Below are 25,801 nucleotides of genomic sequence, written 5' to 3'. Positions count from 1 at the left end.
TTAGCTAGCTAATACGAAATGCAAGATGTGGATAAAACTAAATTATCTTGGCGCTCGATAATGAGCCAATTAGGAGGCAAATTGCAACTAAGAAAATTATACATAAGAACTGTAACGCGACACGTGAATCGTTTATGAGATAATAATTAAGACAAGCTGATCGATTGAGCGATTGAACTGTGCGATATAGTTAGATAAACCAATATTAAGTATGTGCATAATTATTTCCGGATAAAATTTGATGGAATGTGATAATCTTAGCAGCAGGTGAATATAATTCATAAACGTTTAGCATTTCACTTTGAGAATTTAGCTATTTATTATTACTCGTCATCTTCAACAGGTTTTATCAACTCTTTTGATCGCCAGGAAGTCATTAGTCCCCTTTTATGACCTCTATAATCTTCTCGAGCTGCACGTTTTTTTCCTCTAATCCGAATCACCCTCGTCCTGTCTCGTTCACCCGCTTGCTCTCCGATACCGTTCTACCAGCTTATTAATCCTGTTTTTCGTTGCTCTCATTTTCTGACGTTACAACGAGGCGTGCCGCGCGTTTCACGAATCACCGAGATGCGTCGTTATCCTTTATGGCCAACATTATAACAGGTAGGGCGTGCAGGAAATGGCAACGTTACGCCAATGGCACGCACATGCGTGCACGCACCTACTGTACATGAGTGTAATCTGGACGCTGCACGCGTATAACCCATTATACGTATCACGCTACACTCCGCATGCACACGCACACATGCATATTTTGTCAAGCGGACGAATGCACTGAACGTCGCGATAAAATCCAGTCGACCAGAAAGACCAGGCCAACTCGCTTGTTCACCGATTTTTACTGGCTTCCTATCGCGACCAACCGGTTCGGGGGAATACCGGTCGTTCCTTTCTACCTACGAACCGATTTACCAGTGCAGGTGACCCCTTTAAGTCCACTACTACTTCGTCCATTTTTCGTTCATGGAAACTGCTACGTCGTGCGACGTTTTTCAAATAAGATTTAATTAATGCTATTGAAAATGTCAGATAAACTCTTTGAAACCAATGATCAATTCTTTTTGGCAATTCTAAATAATACATCTATCTCATATTTTTGTAGATTAGAACAAAATTGACTTACTTAAATAAAATCTTTGGGCCGCTCCAAAGATGTAAAAAATGATAATTGTAATTATAAAAGTATTAATGGTCTCTCAGATGAAATTTTCTTCGATTAATCCTTCATGGTCACCATTAGACTAAACAAATAATCTTTTGCACAATAACTTCACACGTCGTTATTTTCGAAAACGGTTTTCTTTGTTTCTTCAGAAAGAATACAGCCATAAATTTTTATTAAAAGTTATTAAAAATTAAAAAGTGTGATGATTTTTTTAAATAAAAAGCGCATTTTCAAGAACTTTAACCTTGTAATTTATTTTAATATATTAAAATTAAAATCTTTAAAAAGCCACTGCATTTCCATGTCCTATAATACAACGTTAATTTTAAAGAACAAAAGCTGTAAATATGACAATCAATTAAAAATGTAAAGTCATTTTGCCTCCTGTATAACCGGCATAAAATTCTCAGGAAGTGTGATCATGAAGAGTAAAAGCAAAAATTGATCTTTTAATTTCTTTACTGCTCCTATTAGGAAATTTCAATGTATCTATAAATTTCCGTTAACTCATATACAGTCTCCATTTACGGATAATGCCGAAAAACCATTTCAGCGTTAAAAGGATTAATCGATCTCATATATCAAATATCGTGGACGTTATTCCCGTCATTGTAGCAAGTGTGCCGAGGAAAGAAAATTCAATCTCGGAAATGCAGGAAAGGATACGATGTCCTCGAAGCATTATGTGATCACAAGTAAATTCGCGTAACTTCTGTCGTCACCGTCGTCACTGTCGTCGCCATCATCGTCATTTGTATATTGCACAACCCTTGTTAAGCGACAAAAGCCGTCCGCAGACATGCCGCGCGTTTTATCTATGCGTACGCCCGACTTGCATGCAAGTCAAGTATCCGGAGGAATATTGACAGACAGCAGACCACACTTTCTCGCCTCGACGTAGCTGCACGCACAATTCATGTCGACATCGTCATTTTTCTTCAACGAGAAAACGTAGGGAACTCGTTACTAAAGCATGAGAATTTATTATCATGCGTCATAGTGTACGTACAATATGTATGTGTATCTCGTTAACGTGGAGTTTTAATCACCTCTCGGCTGGGTCGCGCGGATGCAAAGATTATGGCGGTAAAAGGAGATTATTAAAATTTCAGATGATCAATTTTAAAAAGCTCGAAGGAATAGAACAACCAGTGGGTATTGTGCTTGTAATATCTATGAATAACTTATTTATGAGCTAAAGAGCTAATTTGGCTACAAATTGTATTATAACTTAATAATAAATTCTTCAACAGCATTAGAGTCAATTTTTCCTTATCATAAGCTTCATAAAAAATTGTCGCACGTGCGCGTTTTAATTTTTCAGTTAAAAATTAAAACTTAATTAAAGTACTATCCGCAACTGAAAACAATTAAAGACTTGTTATTTCTGTTATAAAGGAAATAAAGAGAATTATAGTTAAAAATTTAATAAAGCGAAGAAGGTCATGTTCGATTAAAGTGGATCTTGATGAATATTTTTACTTGAATCTTACAATTTCGAGTTAAAACAAATTGCGCAGCAATTATTTGTCGATCTTGAAATACAGTCCTGGATTAAAATTGAAGTACGTAATATCACAAATTAAATTGATGAAGCAATTTAATAATACAGATGTTGAAAAATTTAAGACTGAAAAAGTTTTAATGCATGCGAAAAAACTTAAATTAATCTGCTTGAAATTATTTCGTCACAAGTAGCATCGACGTGCGCGATATTAGGAAAACGATCGCATTGAAGCTATGATTAAAATTATATTTTCAAGGGATTATCGAAAAGCGAGGAATTCTTTTTTAATAAATTTAACCTGCTTGATGGAGTCCTCGTCTCTCCACTCCTCGACTCGATTTTCACGTTCGTGAATAATTTCCGGTGTGACTCGATGGAAATGCTGCCACCACTGAAGACCAGTGTGGAGGACGAGAGCAATTAAATATGAGCGAGGGATGCTATTCGAATCCGCGTAGCTCACGTTGACGATCGAGAGATCCATCGAAGCTCCACGAAGGATAATCGCGTGCGGTGACCCGAAATAAACGCGGATTTCTGAATCATTTAGTACTCCACCGCATCGCTTGTAATATTAAAACGTCCGCGGCGCGTATACTGGTAATACGGCCATAGAGAGAAAGGCGAGATGCATATGAACGGTCGCGTTCCACGCGATAAAATGAGATTCGCATCCCGAAATGCGCTCTGCGCGAGAACCATTCATAATTTCTGCCCACTATACAAGCAGAACGAACGAGCGAATAGACGTTGACGTGTCTCATTAAACGCGATATTAGCATGCGCATCAAGAAATTAAAGGCTCAGTTAAATTTTTTAAACGCTGTCAATTACCTCAATAGGTCTGCATGATTATTTTTATAACAATAACAGGAACTTGGATCGATCGATAAAACAAGCAAGCGTAATAATAAAAAATAAATAATACTTGTAGACATCTTCGCATTGAGAAAAATTTTTAATTAAAAATGAACAAACTAGCATATTCTGATCATATCAACTAAAATTCTGATCATTATAAATGGACATATTGGACATTTGGTTTCAATTAGAATTCTAACAGATTTAGTCAGAAAATTTTCATTTGTTCACTTTCCATCAAAATTTCAATTAATGAAATCAGACACTTTTTCCAATGCATAATTGCAAACTACATTATATTTATATCATTGAAAAGTTTATTTCTATGCCAAAATATATTTTGTTTAAAAAATTTCAAACTGTCACTGAAATAATGTCTCCGACTAATCTTTATTCTAATGCTTGTTAGTTCGCATTCTCTGACAGAGATCGAAAATATGCGATCCCTTGACAACCCCTTTGGCGGTCCATGTGGACGGACGGCATTCGTCGACTCTCGCCGCAGAGCTCTTTTCGCTCTCTTCCTCTCGCATTCCTCTCCTGTTTCCACGCGACGCAAAGTTCCACCGTGCCGGGAATAAATCCAGCCGGGTCCAGAGTGTATGTGCACGCATTCATGCATAGTGCATGTGCGTTCCACCTCCCGTTCACGAAGTGAACTCGAGCCGGCAGACGGGGTCTCTACTCTCTATGTGCGGCTACATGTACATGCACGCGCGAACACACGCATAAACACCGGGACGCGAGCGCATAAATCTACATACACGTACGTAGCGTGGCGCATACCTGACGGTATATAAGCGTGTCTCTGCGCCATGTATAATATAACCGTGTTTCCGCGTACATGGGGCGCTTGTTTCTATGTGTAAGCGCGGCGTGTGTACAACACCGTCGGAGCGGCAGATATTCACCGATCGATCGTACCGGGTTATCTGACTGCCAACGAGAATTCATTTTCCCTACCATCTCTCTCTATCATTCTCTTCCCCCCCCCCTCTCTCTCTCACTCTCATTGCGCGCGCTCACTTTATCGCTATCCGCCTCTCCCTTACCCTCCGTCTATCGGGGCTCCCTTTTTCCCCTCTTTTTCTCCTCTGTTATCTCCCTTCCCCGCGCGAATCATAATAGATCTTTGCCAGCGTATTTTCCCTGATCCCTCTCTTCATCGTACCTTTGTTTCTTCACACTCTTTCTCTTTGTCTCCTTCTTCCGTTGTCCGTGACAATTCTCTCGTGTACTCGTTAATCACATTACGCGTGTATACACCCGCGCGCACTAAATAGAAAAGACGACAGCGACGAAAGAAAAAAAGGTGAAAAATGGTATTCAAGTAGTTTGATGGGGGGAAAAAAATGGATGATGGGGAAAAACTCTATTTTGTTTTTTTCCGCGACAAATATTGCTATTCGTTATCGACAATATGGTTTCCTTGGAGACTCAAATAATGATAACTTCGTGGGTAAACTATTCGGAGAATGTTCTGCGCTGCTTCGACATGGAGCTATTTTCGAAATAATCTCAACAACGCTTCACGCTGATAACATGTTTCATATAATGATACGAGAATATTTTGTTGATTATGAAAAGTCCGAGAGCTCTAAAATGAACGAATCTATCTGATAAAAAACATAAATTATATAAAAATATATTTGAACGTAAAGTAGTGTCTTCTGTAAGTCTTACACTTATATGTATATTGCATACAAGTTTTCGACATTATTCTGGCAAATTTTCAACATTATTTCATGTAAATGGCGAATTTTTAAAGATATTTTGAGGTGGCATACTACAAATGCTTGTTGTAAAAATGTTAAAACGTGTCGCAGTTACGAAATTATGTGGCAATATATCGCGTCGCAAATTTTGTCTTTATTGATCACTCGACACTTCAATTATCGCCACTGTCATTTACTTTATCGCTTGTTTATTGGTAATGCCGAAGAATAAGTTTTATTGTTTACCGCCATGCGATATCTACGAATATATCTGTTATCGATGAAAATCTGAGTAAAAATAGACAAAATTTTGTAAAATTACGTTCAAAAAGGTCGATACCAACAACAACTGAACGGAAAAACTAATGAATTATATTGAAAGTGCTCGTCGCGTAATGGCGAATCGGAATATCGGTTTCGATACTTTACGACGCGATCGACATACTCTCGCACTCTTTTTTACCCGATATTTCGCAGTGCAATAATTTAGAATTGCCTCGTTTAAAAGCTGCGGCTGCTGTGAGTGCTTTTTATCCTTCGGAATGACTCTTGATGCTAAAACCCGATAGCGAAACTATCTTCCCACTGATCGCTGAATTGAGAATGGCGATTGTCTTTGTGGGTAGTTTTTGCTATGCAGGAGAGTCGTTTTCGAGAAGAAATTAAATCCGAAGTAAATATTTGGTCTTGCGATTGCCGTTAAACCTCAAATGGAAGTGAGTTTTAAGAGGATCGGAAAAAGAATAACTTTCAATGGACAAAACATTTCAGATATAATTAAAACAAATCGTTTGCTGGAAAAGAGATTTGACGCATCGCAATTTCAACTATGCTAACAATTAATACCAGTAAGTTTTTCCCGGGATGATTTAAACTTTATCGATTACAGCCATTCCAGCGGAGTGCCGGTCGAGATGTTTTCACGTAATTAGTTTGGCGAACGTCCGATCACGATTCGCAAATACCGAAGTGCATTCGGGCAAATCGATATGCTGCCCGAATAGTCCAACCGCGATATCCTTTCTTGGAATCGCTATCACTTTGAATCATTGATTGAACTTTATCATGCAGACAGTTTGGTCTAAGTTGCAAATAAATCAATGATCCCACTGTTCGCTTTCCGTTAGCTCTGCTAAATTTCAAACAACGTCGACTTCCGCTTTCACGTTTGCTGTTTGGAGATAAGTGTCAAACTTGAGTAAATAGATCTCTAGATATTAAAAATAAATTTCCAATTCTCACTCAAAAGAACCAATGACAAATGCAACCTTGATGTTAAATTAACTTCAGTTAAAAAAATAATTTATTATTTAACACTTATAAAGGCTAAATTGATATTTCTTTAACAGCCAAAGTTTCATCATCGTAATAGATATTTCGTAACTGAAATGAAAGATTTTAATTTAAAACTGGCGCAATCATCACTCAATAATATTTCGGCTTAACGTTAGCCAACTATGACCTGACATATTTCTTTCAACGTTTACTTCTAAACCGTCAATGAGTGCCATTAGTTACGCGAACTCTAAAATGTCCGGATAATATTTCACTGTCATTCGGAGACGCAGAAAAGTCTCGAGGGCACATCTCGAGAGGAATGATCACCGGCGGTATGATCACGTCATCATGGAGCACTTACGTCGTCCGAGGTCGAGGACGTGGGACCAGTCCGGGCCGGTCGGCTGTCACTGTGAGCGTTTATCCATGAAGCAGAGAGCGGGGCAGACCCGTGACTTGACTTTCACTGACTTGACACAGCACACAATCATACGACGGGTTCTCCGCGGGGCGATGAAACTATTAACAATCGCGCACGAGACGGGCGCGGCACAAAATTAAGCTGTACGTATATATACGTGGTCGTCCTTGCATTAAGATTCCCTTTTAAGGGCTGGGTCGACGATGGTGAACCTCTCTCGACTGGAAAAATCGTATCGATGTACGCGCGCAGTTCCCACCAATGACAGATGCGAACGATTTCTGGAAGATTCGTGGCATCGAAATGTGTTTACTATAACGTCTAGGAGTAAATAATCGGAGCGCTAAATTGATTCGGTGGATAAATTGATTTATCTCAGGCAAAACACGAGCGAAGGATGAGTGGAAGACTCTCCCGAGGGGGAAAAAGTTGGATTCCGGGATCGTGACCTCGTTCAGGAGAGACGAGTTTCATTAAAACCTGGTAAATTCAGTAAACATGAACTTTCGACTGCTCTTTAAATAGTGAGAATTCTTTTTCAAAATGTTAAGTATCGTAATACTCAATGCGAATTGATCGAAGCGAATTTTATATAATAGTGTTATTGATATAATTCAATAAATATGAAGAACACGCAAAAATACATCTTAATTGTCGAAATTAATTAACAAACGAAATAGATCAATCGCGAAGAATAATTAATTGACGATTATAATTATCACTCAGTATCATCTCATTTTTGAAATGTTAATAAAAAATATTAATCGATATTAAGCAGCTTTTTCACTTCAGATAACTCTACAATTAGAAATTCTAAAAAAGACGTTAGCTTCCACTCGTGTACAACTTGAGACAATATATTGATTGAGGAACCAGGTAAACTCGCACTTCAATTATTATTCTCAGAGCAAAGGGCACCAAACTCGGACTAATTCCTAACTAGTCTCCAAGCACGAGAAACTAGATCCTTTCTCATAAAAGACAAAGTCCGTCGTGCTGGCGACAATCGACATCGCCTGTCGTCACTGATCGTTCGAAACCCGCTGTGCAGAGTCCCCGCCCATATACCCCAGGGGAACGGAAGCGGTGTGCAAAGTTCCTTTCTTCAGCTGTCACCGAGCTGCATCACGACGATGACGCATTATCGACCGGATATTGGATGCCACGAATCCGCCAGAATTCTCGCGATCCGTTTCGGTCAGCCGGTGTCGTCGCTTTGTCACAATCACCTCTCTCTTTCTCTTTCTCTTTCTCTCTCTCTCTCTCTCTCTCTCTCTCTCTCTCTCTCCCTCCCTCTCTCCTTCCCTCCCCTCTCTATCTCCGATATTCTCGCGATTTTCGATATAGCTCTCGCGATCGCACTGCAAATCGCGCACGCTAATCTCTGGGGGTAGAGACACGGGATAAAAAGCTGGTCCCGGCCGCGATGTATACCCTCGACGGTGACGCGCGCGGGCCGGTCAAGACCACAACAATAGGAGAACCACCTCGTCGGTTGGCGGAAAGGGACGGAGGAAGGGGTAGGTGCGCGAGCGCGCGCGCGCGCGCACGCACGAGCGATGCGGGATGGGGTAGAGGGGGAGTGAAGGGGGTATCGTCGGGCAGGCACCTTCACCCTCGAGACGACGGACGATAGGTCGACCAGGCGGTAGAGACAAAAGCGCGTTGCTGACGATCAGACGCGAACTGCGATACGCCCGGGCCGCAGTGCTGCCGTCTACTGGCACGAGCTTTGCGGAATCGCTTGGCCCCCTGCTCGCCCCGACCCCCAACACGCCCGTCACCCTGTGAGGTTCCCTCTCCTTCAGCGGCCCCGACGCCAGCTTCCACCACCCAACCGCCAGCTCGTCAACTGCATCATCGCCGCCGCCGCCGCCGCCGCCGCCGCCGCCGCCACCGTCGGACTCTTCCCCGCTCTCCTATCCGCACGAGTAACGATGGAGGGTCGATCCCTCCGATACCCCTTCCGTACCTCTCCCTTCGCATCCCTAGACTACTCCTATTTTCCTCTCCTCGCTCGCTCGCTCGCACCGTGCCCCGGTACGCACGGTCGTCATCCCACGAGTGGAGCAGCCGCCTTCAAAACCAGGAGCGTCACGTGAATGACGATAATGTTGCAAACTCGGCAGGCCACGACGATGCATATGCGATAAAGACGGTTACCCCTTCTGGTTCTCCTCTTCACTCCGCCTTTCTGGTCTAGCTTTTTATCAGATCTATCTTTGTCTCTTATACACGCTCTTTTTATTTATCGAGTCTACGTGTGACTTTCGATTTTGTTCAACCGCGATTATACAACATAAAAAGTTAATTTACATTTCTTCAATTCTGTCTTGAATTTTGCGCCAACTTAGTACATCTGTTCTTTTTATTTAAGTTTCTTATTTTGAATTTCCTCATCTATTATTCATTTCTCTTCTCATTACACGCGTTATTCTAACATTTTTCTCCTCGTCTCATTCTATCTATTTATTAATTTTTATTCTTTAAATTCTTTAGAGAGGAATCTCACTCTAAAGAGTGAAGCTAGAAAAATTCTTGAAAAAGAGTGATTCTTTTTTCAATTTTTAAGAATGAGAGATTTCACTCTACAGAGTGAGATTTACTCCAAAAGAGAGTATAAATTAAAATATTAATTCATGGCATTTTAATTCGGTATTGTTTCAAATAATGATTCCATAAATCTTCTCTCTATTTAGCATCATGATAAATACCTATACGGTACTCAATACGACCGATCAATATATTTCGATAAATTACGCTAACTTATCGACATCGCGTCGCTGTCAGACACAAACAAACGGCGAATACGCAAATCAAGCCCCATAAAAGTGACTGGAGCTCGAAATGATGAAACGGGTGTGCCGATGGAAAGAAAGAGAAGGGCGACCCTTTCATGAACGAGGAGTTGCGTTCGAGCGATCGCAGAATCGTAATTAATTGAATTACGTGGTCGTAGCGTGGAATTCGTCGCACGTCGCTCTGGAAGACGCTGTCACCGCTCCGAGAAGCTATTACTCGCTTGCACGAGCGCTCATTTTATTGAAATTTTCAATTATATAAATTGCAGACGCGGGTAACGCTTCTTTAACAGGAAAAACAGTTTCTCTTATCTGAACATATACAGTGGGACGATCGAACACACTTGGTGAGAAAATTAGACGCGAAATACACGTGCTTGGAATACGAAGCAAATGATTTCGGAATTTTATACAGATCTTTTTTTTTCATACTTTAAAAGTATCGAAATTTAGAATCTTATATCCCCCCCCCTCTCTCTCTCTCTCTCTCTCTCTCTCTCTTTCTCTCTTATTAATATAAAAAACAGATATCTAATATTATATCGAAGATATTGTTTGTATACTTAACTAATCATTACTAATAAGTTCAATTTATATATTGAAACATTAGAGAAGTATCTTTAGAGTTTATCTGAAGGAATGACCTATTTTAAACTTATCAAAAAACTCTGACTACAATATCGATAATAAAGTTATCGGATTATTTAATTACACATTCACGTCAATATTATCACGTTATTTTTGTGCGTTTTATCATTAGAATTTAAACTCATCGCACTGATACTGAGACTCTTGATAAGGCTATACTTCACGGATACTTAAACTACAGTTGAGCGTTATCTAAAGCTAGTAGAATAGATATATTACATCGCTTCAACTCAACCTCGCGTAGCATGAGATTGTGCCAAATTATGCTATCATGCCAACAGGTGATATACAGATAGTGGTTTTGAATTACAGTTTGATATTGCCTAATAATCATGCAGTAAATCAATATTTAACAAAGAGATATTTTTTCATCCTTCCAATATATATATATATATGTATACATAGATGCAATAAACATGTGCGCATGTACATACATGTTATAACTGAAAATTATATTTATCTCGTTAATATTTTATAATATTCGTGGTTGCGGATTATAATTTCTGAGAGACATTTGAAAACAAAAACGTATAATAATAAAAATTCAGTTGTCACGAATATCATATTCAATGAGAACAGCTCGTTATATTAATATTTGAATGTATCATATGCTAAAATATAATGTAAATTTATATAATGCGAAATGTTTTCTGTTACATTCAGAATTAATAATCTTGGTAATTACGTTCCGACTTTCTAAAAATGTAAAGTTCGCTTAATTAAAAGCTTTTTATTGATTTAATTCTGTAATTTAGTTCACAAATTCTTTTTTTCTAAAGAGCCTAGTACTTAAGACTAAATTTGACTTCAAGATTAATATCTAACCGAATAAGATTCATTATAAAATCTATCAATAATAAATATGGAGATTCTGCGAACATCCATATTCATATAAATCAAATTTTAATTCCATATTTCTATTACATTTTTATTACGTTTGATAGATAAATTTATTATTCATCCCTTCCTCCTCTGCATATAAAAAATTTATTTAGAATAATAATAAAATCAAATAATAATTAAATTTCTTCGCACAAGACACAAATTTAAATGCCATCCTCCTGATCTTCGATGTAGGTCAGGATCGGTTCTCGCGTTCGCATTATATTGAGGCAATAAGAACTTACGCTCGGAGCTTCTACGTTGCACGACTCGGCAAAGCGGAGCAAATATCGATTTCAAGCAGCGTGGCATTCGGCTATTCGAGCATGCCGAGAGAAAAACTTGGCAATTTTACGGCGCGTTTCTTAATGTGATGCGCCGCCGCGTTTTCCATTCCCCCGCACAGTGATTGCGGACGGTTCCGATTTATTCGACCGTGAGACGCGACCGACGAATCTCTAGAACCGCCATCAAGAGTCGAGCTGGCGTTACGTGCATTCAAAGTGACTGCCAGATTATCGGCTTCCGATCGTGGTCCTTTTACATCCCGCGTATAATGCGATCGCGCACGAAAAGTTTTAACTTTCGAGCAATATATGATGCCGTATAAATCTTGCTTCATGTTATCCGCGGCTGCAATTTATTTAGACATTACAAGATCTGGTCATGCAATTTGGTCGAAATTTGGGAATGCATTTTTTTGTTGCGTTTGGATGATAATAAAATTTTTCCGCCACAAAAAACTTTGCGCGGAATACGCAGTTTGCGGAGGTTCGTTAAATTTTTTTATTATTGTTTTTCTCGTGTCTCTTAATTTACTTGCGAAATTTTTAAATTTTGTAAAAGGTCCAATTTAGTCAGGCGATAATTGATTCTCTGTTTAATAAACAATTTAACGAACAAGAATTACATTGTACATATGTTATCTGATATCGAATAATGAAAAGAAAGGTGTGCATTTATTTAAGATATACCTAAGGCAGATCTTCGCTGGGATAAAGAGGCACTTTCCTGTTAGCAGACAATCTGCTACGTACATTTACTAATTTCTGCGCCGTGTGTACGTGAACAGAAGCCAGGATTCTAGGCGGAAACCTATTGTGAATCGGCGAACCATGAGCGAAATGGCTACCTTTACGCTTAGTCGAGTATGGCTACGTGGAATTTATCGGTAATCAATATTGAACGAGGACGGAGAAGAGGGTAAAAAGAGCTGAAGAAAGAAAAATAGAGAAAGACTTATGTGTATGTGTATCTGAGAGAAGAGCTCTATGGATTCGCGTGTCTCATTGTTTCCGCAACTTTCTTGCTCGCCGGGAACATCCAGGATTCCAGACGGAAACAAATTCTCGAATTATATAATAATAATTTAGAAATTTCTAATCTGAGAAATTAAATATGATGATATTTTGATAGCCACTGTTATTCAGTAAGTAGATCGACAAACGCGTCAACATCAACGATCCATCAGTATACATATGAAATAATTAATGAAAATGGAAATCTCGGACATTGACCTTTTAGAGAGAAATTATATAATACACCTATATACCTCTATAGTCATTAAAGTAATAGAATAGTTAATTAAATAATCACACTTCTATAATAAGATAATATCGACAATTATATTTATGTATATATTTAAAAATTATGTGACACGCGGGAGAAAAGAATAAGCGACGAAATGCAATCGCTAGATTGCCTAGTTAAATAATATGATTTATAAACAGTAATTATTTAATTAAAATATTTTAAAATATCTCATTTCAAGTATAATTCAAATAAACATGATTGTATATAAATATTTAATGCTAATGCAATGCTCTAAAAATTACAGAAAAAAACAAAGATAACATCATGTATTTTATTCATTACATTATCTCTGTACATATGTAAATTTGACAGAAAACGTGTACATAGTATTTCTATTATGTATCACCTCGCTAATTACATGCAATAAAACTATTGTTATTTAATTTCTCACGACAAGGATACAATCCTCTCTCTCTCTCTCTCTCTCTCTCTCTCTCTCGTCGCATATTTATATAAAAAATCTCTCCCGCGACCCACTGATCGTTTATTGTATTTCGTCATAAAAACGTCCGACCACTATTATATTCCTCTAGTAATTTTCCGCCGAAATCGGCGTAACCGTCGTACTCCTAACCATCGGCATTTCGTTCTCAACAACTGACCTCTCTCTTCAAACACCACGACTCCAAACTACCAACGTTGATCAAGGTGGGAAGCCGGCACAAAGTCGCAACACAACACGCAGAACCGGGCAGCCGCGCGCGGCGTGGCTTTATTTATGTGGCTTACAAAGTATCGATCCGCAGAGCGGAGAGAACACGCGCCGCCCGTTCCCGGTAGTAGTTCGGCCAGCCGGGAACTTTGTTGTTCGGCAACTGAAAGTTTCGCGGGGAAACTCCCGCACAAACAGGTGGAACGGGCGACGAAGGCCTTCTGGCGCCAACCGACGCGCAACATCCTACATGTGTATAACTGTGAGGATACCAGGATGTATGTACCGCGCAGCCAGTTTCCACAGAAGTCTTCTTCAGAATGGGGATAAACGCGCGCATATATACATATTCATACATATATATATATATATATATATATATATATATACATATCAGTGAAATCGAATAGACGCCAATACAGTGCAGAATGTGGGAATGTGTACGTGCCACACTCCTGTTCGCGTGTCAACAATATCGCGGGTGAAGCGACACAAACAGCTCTCACCCCCCGCCGTCCCAGCAGGATTCAAGGAGACGCCACCAGGGTCAACCCCTTCCACGTGGAGAAACCGAGAAATAAATTATTGTCGCGCTCCTCGGGGAAATTCAATCGATATAAAAATCTCTGTCGTAGAAATGAGTCGATCACAGAATGATTAAATGTCTAAAGTAATAATTAAACGGCTTTTTGCGTAAAAGAAACTGAATGTATATATTTACAACGAAATACTGTGAAAGAGTTTTAAAATTTCATTTAAAAATGCGTTTGAAGTAGCGGCCAATAATTCGCAACATAAAAACGTAAACTGTTTAGTCTACTTAACGCAATTTCTTGACCGACCTTTAATTCAAATAATTAAATTTGCGAGAAGACAAGATCTTAACACTTACTGTATCTTGTCAACCACGGATGCAATTGAATCGATAAAAATAACAGTTATTTTGCCACGTTAATACGTCGATTTTAACACAGTAATCTTAATGGGATCCTCCTCTTCCAATCCTCCGTGCAATTAAACTTCTACGAAAGTTTTTACCATAATTGGAATTACCTTATATTCTGGACGCTTAGCGGAAGTTACGTGGCATGTTTCTAGGACACGACACGAAACCCACTTTTCGCGCGACGATTATTAACGCTGTAATTAACGCTCGTGTGTACGACAGCTCGTTCACGTCCGTCTCCGATCGTTGATAATACGCGTATTAGCACACGACCAGACGCATCCCGATCGATGATATCTGACGAATTCATCTATACTCGTCGCGTTGGAGTTTTGAGGTTTTGTGCCAGACGGGGTTAACGCTCGACGCTTAGCGATTTAACCTCAAACTTGCTATTACATCCCACGAGATATACCCAACTTGTAAAATTCCATAATTATGTTTATAATTTCTCTCTCCCTGTTTTATCATTGTTATTTCAAGTTTATAGTAGAAACGATGTTCGATAAGAACTTTACCTCATTTTTCTAAATCTTTAATCTTTAAGAAAGATTTATTTTTCTTAATCGCGTAATTATATTTTATTTTATAATAATTTTTTATAAAAATACACTATTTTTTTAAATTAACGTCGAGGAAAATGTATACATATATACCTTAATTTAAGAGACACGTAAGGAATTAATAATAAGAAGCGATGCTCGGCGTAAACTGAGTTAAAGAGAATGTGCCAATTCGAGACCGCAATTCAATTTCTCGCGAGACCGAATGTCAATTCGTCATCTATATCCTTGTCGCGACGTCAAGATGTAAACAAAATAGCGAGCGAAAGAGGAACGACAGGTCAGACTTCCTGGAATTCACTTCGCGGCAAACTGGAGTAAGAACGAGGACAACGCTACGAGCAGGCAATCCGGGGGACGGTGGCCAATTCCCACACTCCACTCTTCTTTGATAAGAAGAAAAAGGGATAGGAAGGAGTAGACCACGTCACGAAGCCGCTAGCTATATACTTGGTGGAATTTCCGCAGGTTTGGCACGAAATTAACCAATTTGTAGGGTGATGTTTTGTGTTAGCCCGGCCGGGTAGATAGGTAGGTAGAGTAGACAGGTAGGGGTGTGTTTCGCACCAACCATCCGGCGTTGCTCACCCCCAGCCCCCCGCCCTTTGCGTCGCCACCACCCCAACGGCGCCGGTGGATGGTCCCCACCCGCGTGACCTGCCCGAGAATCAATACAGCTACCGACCGCCGCCCCAACCCCCATCCGACCATCCAGCCAGCCAGCCACCCCCTGCCCCACCTACTTTCCACGTTACGCACCCCCTTATACCATTCTCGAGTGCCGATTCCCATTCTGGGTTCGCAGCACTGAGCCACGCCGTTCCCCTTTCTCCCACATTCATCCTATCCCCTGAATCCACCGTTGTGTTTCTCTTGCCATCACTCTCATTCTCACAAACACCGGTTCACTATCGCACTTTGCCTCGTCGTGCCATTACCCTTCCTGTTTCTCCTTTCTGGTCTCTTCGTCTTTCTCCTCGCTCGCCCGTGTCCTTCGTTCGTTATCCCTCCCTGGCACCCCTCTGTTCCCGCTCAACATGCCGCAAGGTTTAGTCGTTTCCCTTGGGCTGGCGTGCAGACTCGGCCAACCACCCCTATTGGCCCCAAACGATCCTCTAAAGCGGCCGGGACTGGGAAGGCATAAAAAGAAGATGAGACAGCGGGAACGAGATAGGCGAATGGGTACACAAAGAGAGAGAGAGAGAGAGAGAGAGAGAGAGAGAGAGAGAGAGAGAGAAGGTGAGAGAGAAAGCTTATGTCGATCGTACCAGGTGAACTTGAGGGAGTTTGAGGGAGAAATTGGCGACCAGCCAACTGCTTCAAATCGGAGCGGGGTGCTTGCCCGACATTTACTAATACGACTACATCGAATCTACCTGTGAATATCAGAATAGTGGCGCAGTTGCAGTAATCTTTCGCTAGATTTTAATTCGAAACTTGAAGTGATTCGCAATCGCAATCTTCATATTGTATTATAATTTATTTAAGATTTTATTAATTTCTTACATTAACTAATTCCAAAAATAAAAGAATTGATAATTTGTGATGTTTTAGTAGATCAATATTGTTGAATAACTAGAAAAACCGTATAATAGTTGTTTAAAATTTTATGTATTTTTATTCTTCAAAAATTTTACTATGTAAAATATATTTTTTTTTTTTACATGTGCATTATATATAATTATTTATTTAAAAAATAATTGTGTTTAGGATTATCCTCCAAAAAACATATATATATTCTCTTATTCTTTTATTTTCTTATTTATAAACAACTAACAAATAAAAGGAGAAAAAAAGAAGGATTCCATCGGAACATCAGTGAAAATAGTTGTCGTGAAGGTTGGATTTGGAAAGGGCGGGATTTCTGGAGAGCGCGTAACTTTCGCCCCCTCATGGAACTTGTTTCGAGAATTTAACCGCTTTTGCGAGAGAGTCCAAGAGTATGGCGACGAGTATCGTTTATATGAAAGTTGCAGGCGTCATGAGAACACTGTTGCGCACTTTGCGGCACAGGAATGGCTCGGTAATTGAACGTCTCGATCTAGGTATTCCTCCGCGGAAGATGTCTACGAGTTTAATGAGAAATGAGGGAAACGGTCGAGAAGAAATTATGGGAAGATCCTCTTCTCTCGGCGATGTTGACGCGGTTTTATCTCGCTGCGGTAGTATAATCGAGGTCACGACTTGAGTTCCAAGTAAAACTGGAGCCGCCAAAGAAAAGAAAAAAAGTGATCCAATAGGATAAAAAGTTGTTAACACTTGCGAAAATAGGAACTTCGTAATTTATGCACAAAGCAAATAATTTTAAACCTTATTCTTATTCAGTCCCAAGTCGTTTTTTACGGAATTTTAAATCAAGATTCATTTACAAACCTATTTAATTCTGAATAATTCTAAATAATTGAGACGTATAATCTTGAGTTTATTTCTCTTAAAAAATTTTCCTCCGGTATCATCGAAGAATCGTTAAAATTAAATTTAAAGATTCTGAGATCTCAACTATACAACGCAAAATCTGCTATCCTCATCACAACGTTAAATCGAACACGCATCATGAATATATATCTGATCAGTGGAGTTCAAAAGTATTACAAACAAATGAGAGCTTCCGAAGGCAAGGAAAGCAAAGTCACGATGATTGATATGTTAAGACGAGTGTTTCTTCGTCGGCGCGACCTCGTCTAACGTCTCGTAAGCTCTCGTAATGATCGGTCTTCGCAGAACTCTCGCGTGCGAGTTCTATTACGATCCAGTAGTCGCAAGGTTTAATCCCTTTCCACGAGTTTTCGAACTCGTATAAGCCAGTCACGAACTTTCCGACGACGTCGCGTCGCTCGCGGACCGAAGTACTCGGCATGACTCACGAATAACTACCATGAGCGAGACGAAAGTTTGTATGCAGCTTACGATGTGCCTGTACGCATCGCGAAAATAGACGAACGCCACGGGCGTTTCCTCAATTTTAATTCACAAGTTAGTATACAAGCTCATAGAGATTATCTTCTTTTCTCTCAGCACAAAATGATATACAAAAAATATTAAAATTTAATTAAGCAGCATAAAAATTTTTAATTTATATACATTTACAAATTTATAGAAATATAAATTTTTCAATTTATTCAAAAAAGATCGAGATCGTCAATCATAATGTTGAAGATTATCACTTAGTATTCGATGATTTATTATTCAAACTCAATACCATCAATCTCCAATAATTGACTGCAACGTCGGGTAAACACGCTGTTATTAAAATCTCATTTCGAGAACGGTTAAGACTGCGCAAACCTCAATCGTGCCGCGAATCGTATGCGAATTTTATGCGTGAGAGAGAAAGAGAGCGACTACCCTTAATGTTCAGATAATGCGCGACCTTTAACGCTTCGCTGCTGACTGGGAACCTGTAAAAGTGCGATTTAACACAGCAAATCGTTCTCGCAAGAAGTATGAGAGATCTAATCGTGAGAGTTGCGACGGTAATTTTCCTACGCCAACGAGCAGAATAATTCGCGCAAAACTTGTGGACGAACCTTAGAGCTTGTGGACTCAGGCTGGGAAGGCTGAGAAATGGTGGAAAATTAGAAACGGCCATAATCAAGGAAACTGTTCCAATCGAGGCTTGGCGGCTGCCTTAACTTAAAAGAACTATCCTCGCTTTGACAACCCTAAAACTTTTGATCGTTTAACGTGTAATTCTCTTTCGTTTTGGCGCCCGATTCTCGCGCGAGTTTGAGGTGCCGCTTTTCAGGGAGGAACGAGTTATTCCCTCACTTCTAGATTTCTTCGTGTCTCGAGGAAACTTTGAGGAAACTTTCCGAATTCGGTCTCTTCGATCTTACAATTCTCTTTAATGCGAGAGGGGCTTTTCATAGCCCTTTTCTTCCCTTCTTCTTCCCTCTTCTTGTCTCTGGGGACATTCATAAATCATTTTCTTTCGTCGCGAAATCCATCTCCGCCCCCGATTATCCTCCTAGCAACGAGAGCAAGATGGAACCAGCCAAGGAATTACTTTCTTTCGTGACCTTTGTCAGGTGGAATGCACTAAGCCACGTCAATGAATCGCACTTTACTAAGTCTTGAGACGAATGAGTATATCCGACATAAAATCAAATCAAATTAAAGAAAGATACAAGGAGAATTATCAAACATTCTTTCTCTCAAGGCGCAAAATCGAAAGAAAAATTTCATCGTTTATCTTTCTTCAATACAAACTAACGGGGTAATCATTATATTCATTGTTTCGTTATTTCATCACTATATAAATATGTATATTTCAATACTAAATAAATAAATAAAGCTTCACTGCGAGACTCGGTTTGATGGACATCTGCATATATTTAGGTTAGGTAAGAGTGTCTTTCTTGAAATGTATCGGAGAATGAATCAATACAAATGTGACATTCAAGTGGCGTCAGTTATTTTTGCATGAGATCGTAACGATATATTTCAGAATACATGGGTATCCTACGTTAAAATCAGAAAAAGTCGATGTTTGTGGCACTGCTTAATTTTATATATCATATATACAGGATGTCCCAAAATAATCACCAAATATTTCATAGGCAGGTAGAATGGACTAAACTGAATCGAAAAGTCCTCTTCCATTTTGCAATTTTCGCAATAGTTAACAAGATATTAATTACTAAAAATTGCCAAAAATTGGTCTTCAATAATTTTTTACTCAAATTCTATCAACTTTATAGAAAAAACTGCAAGAGACAAAAATCATTTAATTCCTTCTCATAGAACTTTAAAAATTTTTTCAAAATTTTTTCAGAATTTTTTAATATCGTATTTTCTCATGTTGATAAAAATTAAAAAATGCAATACTAAAAAGTTGATAAAAAAATTCTAAAAAAATTCTTATAATTTTATGAGAAGAAAATAAATGATCTTTTGTAATTTTTCTGTTGATAGTATTTGAGTAAAATTATTCAAGACTTATGTTTGACTAATGTTAATTTTTAGTAATTAATATCTTGTTAACTATTACGAAAATTGCAAAATAGTAGAGGACTTTTCGATTCAGTTTAGTCTGCTCTACCTGCCCATGAAAAATTTAGCGATTATTTTGAAACATATATATATATATATATATTTTTTTTATATACACATATGTGTATTTTTATATACATATATGTAATCTCCATGACACTTAATAACGATTTCATGTCAACGCAGCACGCGGTTCCGGGTAGAATATGCAATTACGATTGCCGTTATTCTCGTCGCATCCCTGGCGTCGTACGTAGCAGATCCAACCGTCGAGGCGATAAATCGCGAGATTTATGTCGACAAATTTGACAACAAACCGTGGAATAGCACTCACTGATCCTGGAGAACAATGCCGAATCGGCGTCTGATTTGCATTTATGAAAAGGGCAAAATACCCGCTGTCCGTATTAATTAACTCTCTGTAGCGAGAGAGCTATTATTTATGGAGAATAATAAATCGCGGCGTCCGATATAGTACACGAAATATCATCGGCGGAAGATCGCGGAAGACTAAAGCTGGTTAAAATTTTATTTAGTTTACGAAAATAGAGATCCAAAAACGAAAATCTAATTTCATATTCGTAAATGTTCCGTGGCATACTGTCGCGACCTGATATTCTATCGATGTCTAGTTCGACCATTGCCGTTATCTAGAATCCGGAGGCGCACGTCTCACCCGAGACGAGAAATTCATGGTGTGAGCACGCAAGCACGACAACTATGTCCTCGATTGCCGTCTCGACGGAAAATCGTGCGAAGGGAGAGACAGAAGAGACAAAGAGAGAGAAGAGTAGGGAGGGAGAGAGAGAGAGAGAGAGAGAGAGAGAGAGAGAGAGAGAGAGAGAGAGAGAGAGGAACAGAAAGGTGGGGCATTCGCGAACACGACGAACGGAAGTCGGCCGCTAAGGTAGCAACGGACTCTATTCCGGGCTTCCCGATTCCTGAAAGCCTGAGGGTGCTGCAAGCTCGACTCTATTGATTTCCCACGTTAAAGGGAAACACTCGGTACGCGTAGGCTTTGTACATTGAAAATCCAAACGCGAAACATGACAATAGTTTCCTCGATATTTCCTGTTCGTATTCTTTTGACATATAAGCATCTACACAATCAATCTTTTTATACAAGCTAAAAAGAGATTATACATTGCTACTTATTTTAATATTAAAATTAATCAATTACTAATATGTAAAATTAATTATTAATGTATGAAATTTGTTCTCTTTATAGATGTTTATCTTCAAAAAGATTTCCAAGGAGATAATATATTTTATATTATATTATAATATAAAATCACGAAGTTTCAATGAGCTTTTCAAATATATTTTGTAATAAACTTTTTATAAATATTCTTTTTAATGTGTTTCCAAACACGTTTAATTTTTTTCCACATTTATAAACCAATTATACAGTCAATCGAATATTTGAGACCAGAGAATTTTCAGTTTTATTTTATAATAGAAGTATCAGGGTGATTGTTACGACGTAATGAGACTGGGTTTCGTTTAAGATATTTTGCGCAATCGATAATCGATGTCCTATTTTCCATACCGCCGCTTATCTATAAGCTCAAGTAACACAATAACCGCTGATAACGGTTGCAAAACAACGATACGAATACTTTCGCGAGCATACATCCCAACAATACCAATAAATTATTGAACGTACAGAAATTTAATGAAAACGTCTGGTAAAATGTATCACATTTGAAATCACGATGTAAATCGGCAAATCTTCTATCCCACTATCCACTAATTGAATCTTTATATATATAAATCTGACGTGGAGTGAGCGACGAGAGTGAGCGATCAGAAGGTGCTTGTCTCGTGCATTCACACGCCGACAACGTGATCGTGAGTGTATACGATGAGATACGCGTTGCGAAAGCATACCAAGACACGATTACCGGCGGCGGTTTCCTTTCGGAATGGCACATCGACTCGATTCCAATTACGGTTTACCATGTGACGGCCGCAAACGCTATCGTCACGCGCGAGGAAGATGTTTGCTTCCCCGCGACATTATCACGCTTTAATTCGTGACTCTTGGTCGCGCGAATCATTTCGCCGATAAATGCCTCGCAAAACATCGTCTACTAGTTACTGCAGCGTTGCAGAAATTTAGATTAGCGCCAGCTCAGCGGCGTCGCCATAAATATTGGACGTCATAAAGTGCATACGTTAGTGCAACCATCTCTCTATTTTTTTTCCTTTTTTTTATGTTTAGACCGAGGTACTAATTCAAGCTATGAAGAACATGTTTTAAAGACTGAAATTGAAACGGAAAATTTGAGAGATTTGAAACTCGAAATAAATGTGCTCTTTTACTTATTGAAGTGAATTATCACTTCAATGTACACAAGCGAATATTGCAAATTTTAATGTGTACTCTTATAAAAGAAGTGTTTAATTTTAAGATATTAAAATGTTTTAATTTTAAATTTTTTCGATTAACAAAACACTATGTGTTTGGATTTAAAATACTAAAATGGTTAAAATTAAAATATCTTTTATTATTAAACGTTTATTTTGAGATGTTTTAAACGTAAACATTTTTTAAACACTGCACTTTTTACAGTGTATAATAAATGCCCTTGTATGCATGTATATTTAGTTTTCCATATAAAAATAACACTGCACTACACGTTTGAATAAATTGAAACAATACTTCACGTTTAAATGTGTAAATTCATTTGTGTATGCAGTCTAGTGTGTTATTTTTACACAAAAAATTAAATCATACACATATAAAGGCACTTATTACATATTTAGATTTGCAATATAACATTATTGTATGCACGATCTTTTTCGTTTTTCTTTACCATTACTGATATAAAAAAATATGTGAATAAATTGAAAATAAAATAAACTTTTTCTGAATGAAATTTGCGAAAATTTATAAAATATTAACGCATTTATTGAATGCACAAATGCGGTTATAAAATAATTTTATATAATATGGAAAGTAGGTTGCCCGGTAAACATGGGTTAAGTCAATTTTGTTGTTATAACGATTTAAATACATTATATACATGAGGTATTATATATGGAATATAAAGACGCGTCAATACACACTTACTGTTTATGATACTTGCCGATCGTAAACTATGCAGAACGTTTAATAATAGAACGAAATTGGATTTCACTCACCACAACGAGCGCGTGCGTCAGAGCAGTCGATGACCTCGACCTCCTTGGTGTCATGCCGACGACCTCGCCCCTCATGATGCTCTCGACGACTGCGTAAGAGAGAAAAAAAAGCGACTTTCAGTACACTTCACAATTATTCCACTTATTCGACGACATTACTTATAAAATTTTAATTAAATATACATTATTTAAAAAATTAAAAAAAACTGTTATTTACATAGCAATAATTTCAAATTAAGTAATATTAAATAGTATTTGAAAAAAACGATATTATAAATAATATTTAATGAATTATTTAATACATTTCAAGTTTTTTAAATATTAAACAGCATTTATAAATATTTAACAGATACAATAATTTTTTTAATATCAATGCTTTCACGCGAAAACTGAACTTTATTGGAAATTCTTTTAATATAAATTTAATCGCTATGCTGTATTAACGCTTAATTAAACATATGTGTTTTTATTTCGTGCTAATGTTTCTCACCTCCATCGCCAATCAGCCGCATTTGTACTAATGTGGGATCCTCGTTGTGATCTTCGAGGACCGTATCGTCGGTAACAGTCAGATCCTAAAAGAATAATCAATTAATCAGATAAATAAAAATTAGTATTATCAAAATTTATAAATTATCCTGGACAGATTTATAAAGCGCTTTTAATGTCAATTTTTCCATTAATGATTTTCACTTTCTTTAATTCAACCGATATAAATAATTTGCTAATAGCAGCGATACGGATAGAAATCGGATGTTCAATTATTTTCTAGGTTCATTGATTTCTTGTAAACGATTTCGCAATTTCGAAAAATTGATTGCATAATGAGTGTTAATTGATTTCAATTCTTTCGAAAAATTTCATGTCTTGTCCGATTAGCCATGGAATGTTTATCTACCAATTCGCGAGTCAGAGATCGGACGATCGATGGTTTGGCTTCTTATTAAGATTCGTCATGATCACCGCGTCTTCTTGTCAATACTTAACTGATCAGCTTAACTGATCAGCGGCGAGACAGAGTCGTCAGAAACGAGACGATGTGCGATCGCGATATCTATATGTGAATTTCTCTGTCAATACGATATCCGGCAAATTCTGTTTACATCTCACTCTTATTGAGAATATCGACTTTAAAGATAGAAAGTTTTATAAATTCGTACAAAATTTAGATTTTATAAATCTTCTGATCGAGATCGATCGAGCTCAAGATGCACAACTGTAATTGATAATAATTAAAAAGGATATGTCTGCAATATGTCTGATAAGTATCAGTTGGAAAATTCTCTTCTTATTTTCAATTGTTTAAAATTAATACACAAAATGTAAAAAATTTATTTCTCTCTTTTTATCCCTCTGTTCCTTTAATTTTTTTTCTGTATTAAAGTCTGCTGCCTCTCGGCACTTGCGTCTAATGTTTAACTATTTTTATTCTCATGTTTATTGCTTACTGCTTTATTACTGTACGTATTTGAACTTTACTCTCCTATAATATATAGCGCTATCGTTTTATATTGTCCATTTTTATACACTCAAGAAAGAAGTAATTTTAAGATATTAAATGTTTATTCTTGTGTCCATGTTTTAAACACTTAAAGTTTAAACTTTTTCAATAAACAAAATACATATTGTTTTAAATCCAAACATAGTGCTTTGTTTATTGAAAAAGTTTAAAACTGAAAATCTTTAAAGCGGGGTTGTTCTGCTTTTCAGTAAACTTCAGCTAACTATCTTATTCTCTTATTCTCTTATGTTTTTAATCTTTTATTCTTTTATTTATCCAATAGGTAAATTACCACATATGATTTATCTAAAGATATAACAACCGAAGTATTTAAAAAATGGAGACAAGAATAAAACATTTTAATATTTTAGAATTAAACACTTTTTTTTTAGTGTACTCTGTAATTTTTAGTTTATTTTTTGTCATCATTTTTCAGCATTTCCCATAACTCATATTTTTTTAATTCGTTGTACTGTAATCTATTGCGTTTTCTAGTTTCTGTTTAAAAAAAAAAAATTAAAGACAATACACATCTATTGTACTTTTCTGTTGCTCTTCGCGATATTTTATTTAAGTTTTTAAGAAATAACGTTAGAAACGTTAGAACGAAGACTATTCAAATAAACCTCAACAAGCAATCGATTCGATTTTGCTGATACTTTCAAGAAATATTCGAGACATATATATGTATACGAAAGAAATAAAGAGACAGAAAAGAAAAAGCGCGCGAGCGACAAAAACTTCTTCAGACAATTCAACCTATATTTTATGTTTCTTCGCCCTTTGATCTCCGCGCCTTTTCCGAAACATTTTCTTGTCGCGGACTATTTCAGGGATTTAGTTTTCCAATAGGAATGTTGCGCCACTGTCAAGGAAAATTATCGCTTTCTCACCGAAAGACAAGATGAGGAGGATTACATTCGTGACGACACGAGTCTGTCGTTCATTTCTCTATCTTAGAATGTTTAACGACAAAAATATTGAGAATATCGGCCAAAGAAAGAAAATTAAAAAACTCACTTTAAGTCACTTCAAGATGTGTTATCTTTAATCAATAACAATGATACAATGTTATAATAAATAAAATTAGTACAAATAAATTCGTATCAAAACATATCTTAATAAA

General features: G+C 37.7%; 1 protein-coding gene across 5 annotated transcripts in view; it reads right to left on the bottom strand.

The window, feature by feature from the left end:
- Positions 1-25,801, bottom strand: part of LOC108690055 (serine/arginine repetitive matrix protein 2) — a 322,951-nt gene that overhangs the window by 220,011 nt on the left and 77,139 nt on the right. For all 5 annotated transcript variants that reach the window (XM_018197125.1, XM_018197126.1, XM_018197128.1 and 2 more), the window contains exons 5-6: positions 23,665-23,749; positions 23,175-23,263 (exon numbers count right to left, since the gene is read on the bottom strand). In XM_018197125.1, the coding sequence (XP_018052614.1) occupies positions 23,175-23,263; positions 23,665-23,749 (174 nt within the window). The remainder of the gene's footprint in view (positions 1-23,174; positions 23,264-23,664; positions 23,750-25,801) is intronic.

Source organism: Atta colombica, unplaced genomic scaffold, assembly GCF_001594045.1.
Source record: "Atta colombica isolate Treedump-2 unplaced genomic scaffold, Acol1.0 scaffold293, whole genome shotgun sequence".
In the NCBI taxonomy this organism is placed as follows: Eukaryota; Metazoa; Arthropoda; class Insecta; order Hymenoptera; family Formicidae; genus Atta; species Atta colombica.
Note: the sequence above shows the minus strand (reverse complement) of the source record. Positions and strands in the feature narration are given on the sequence as shown.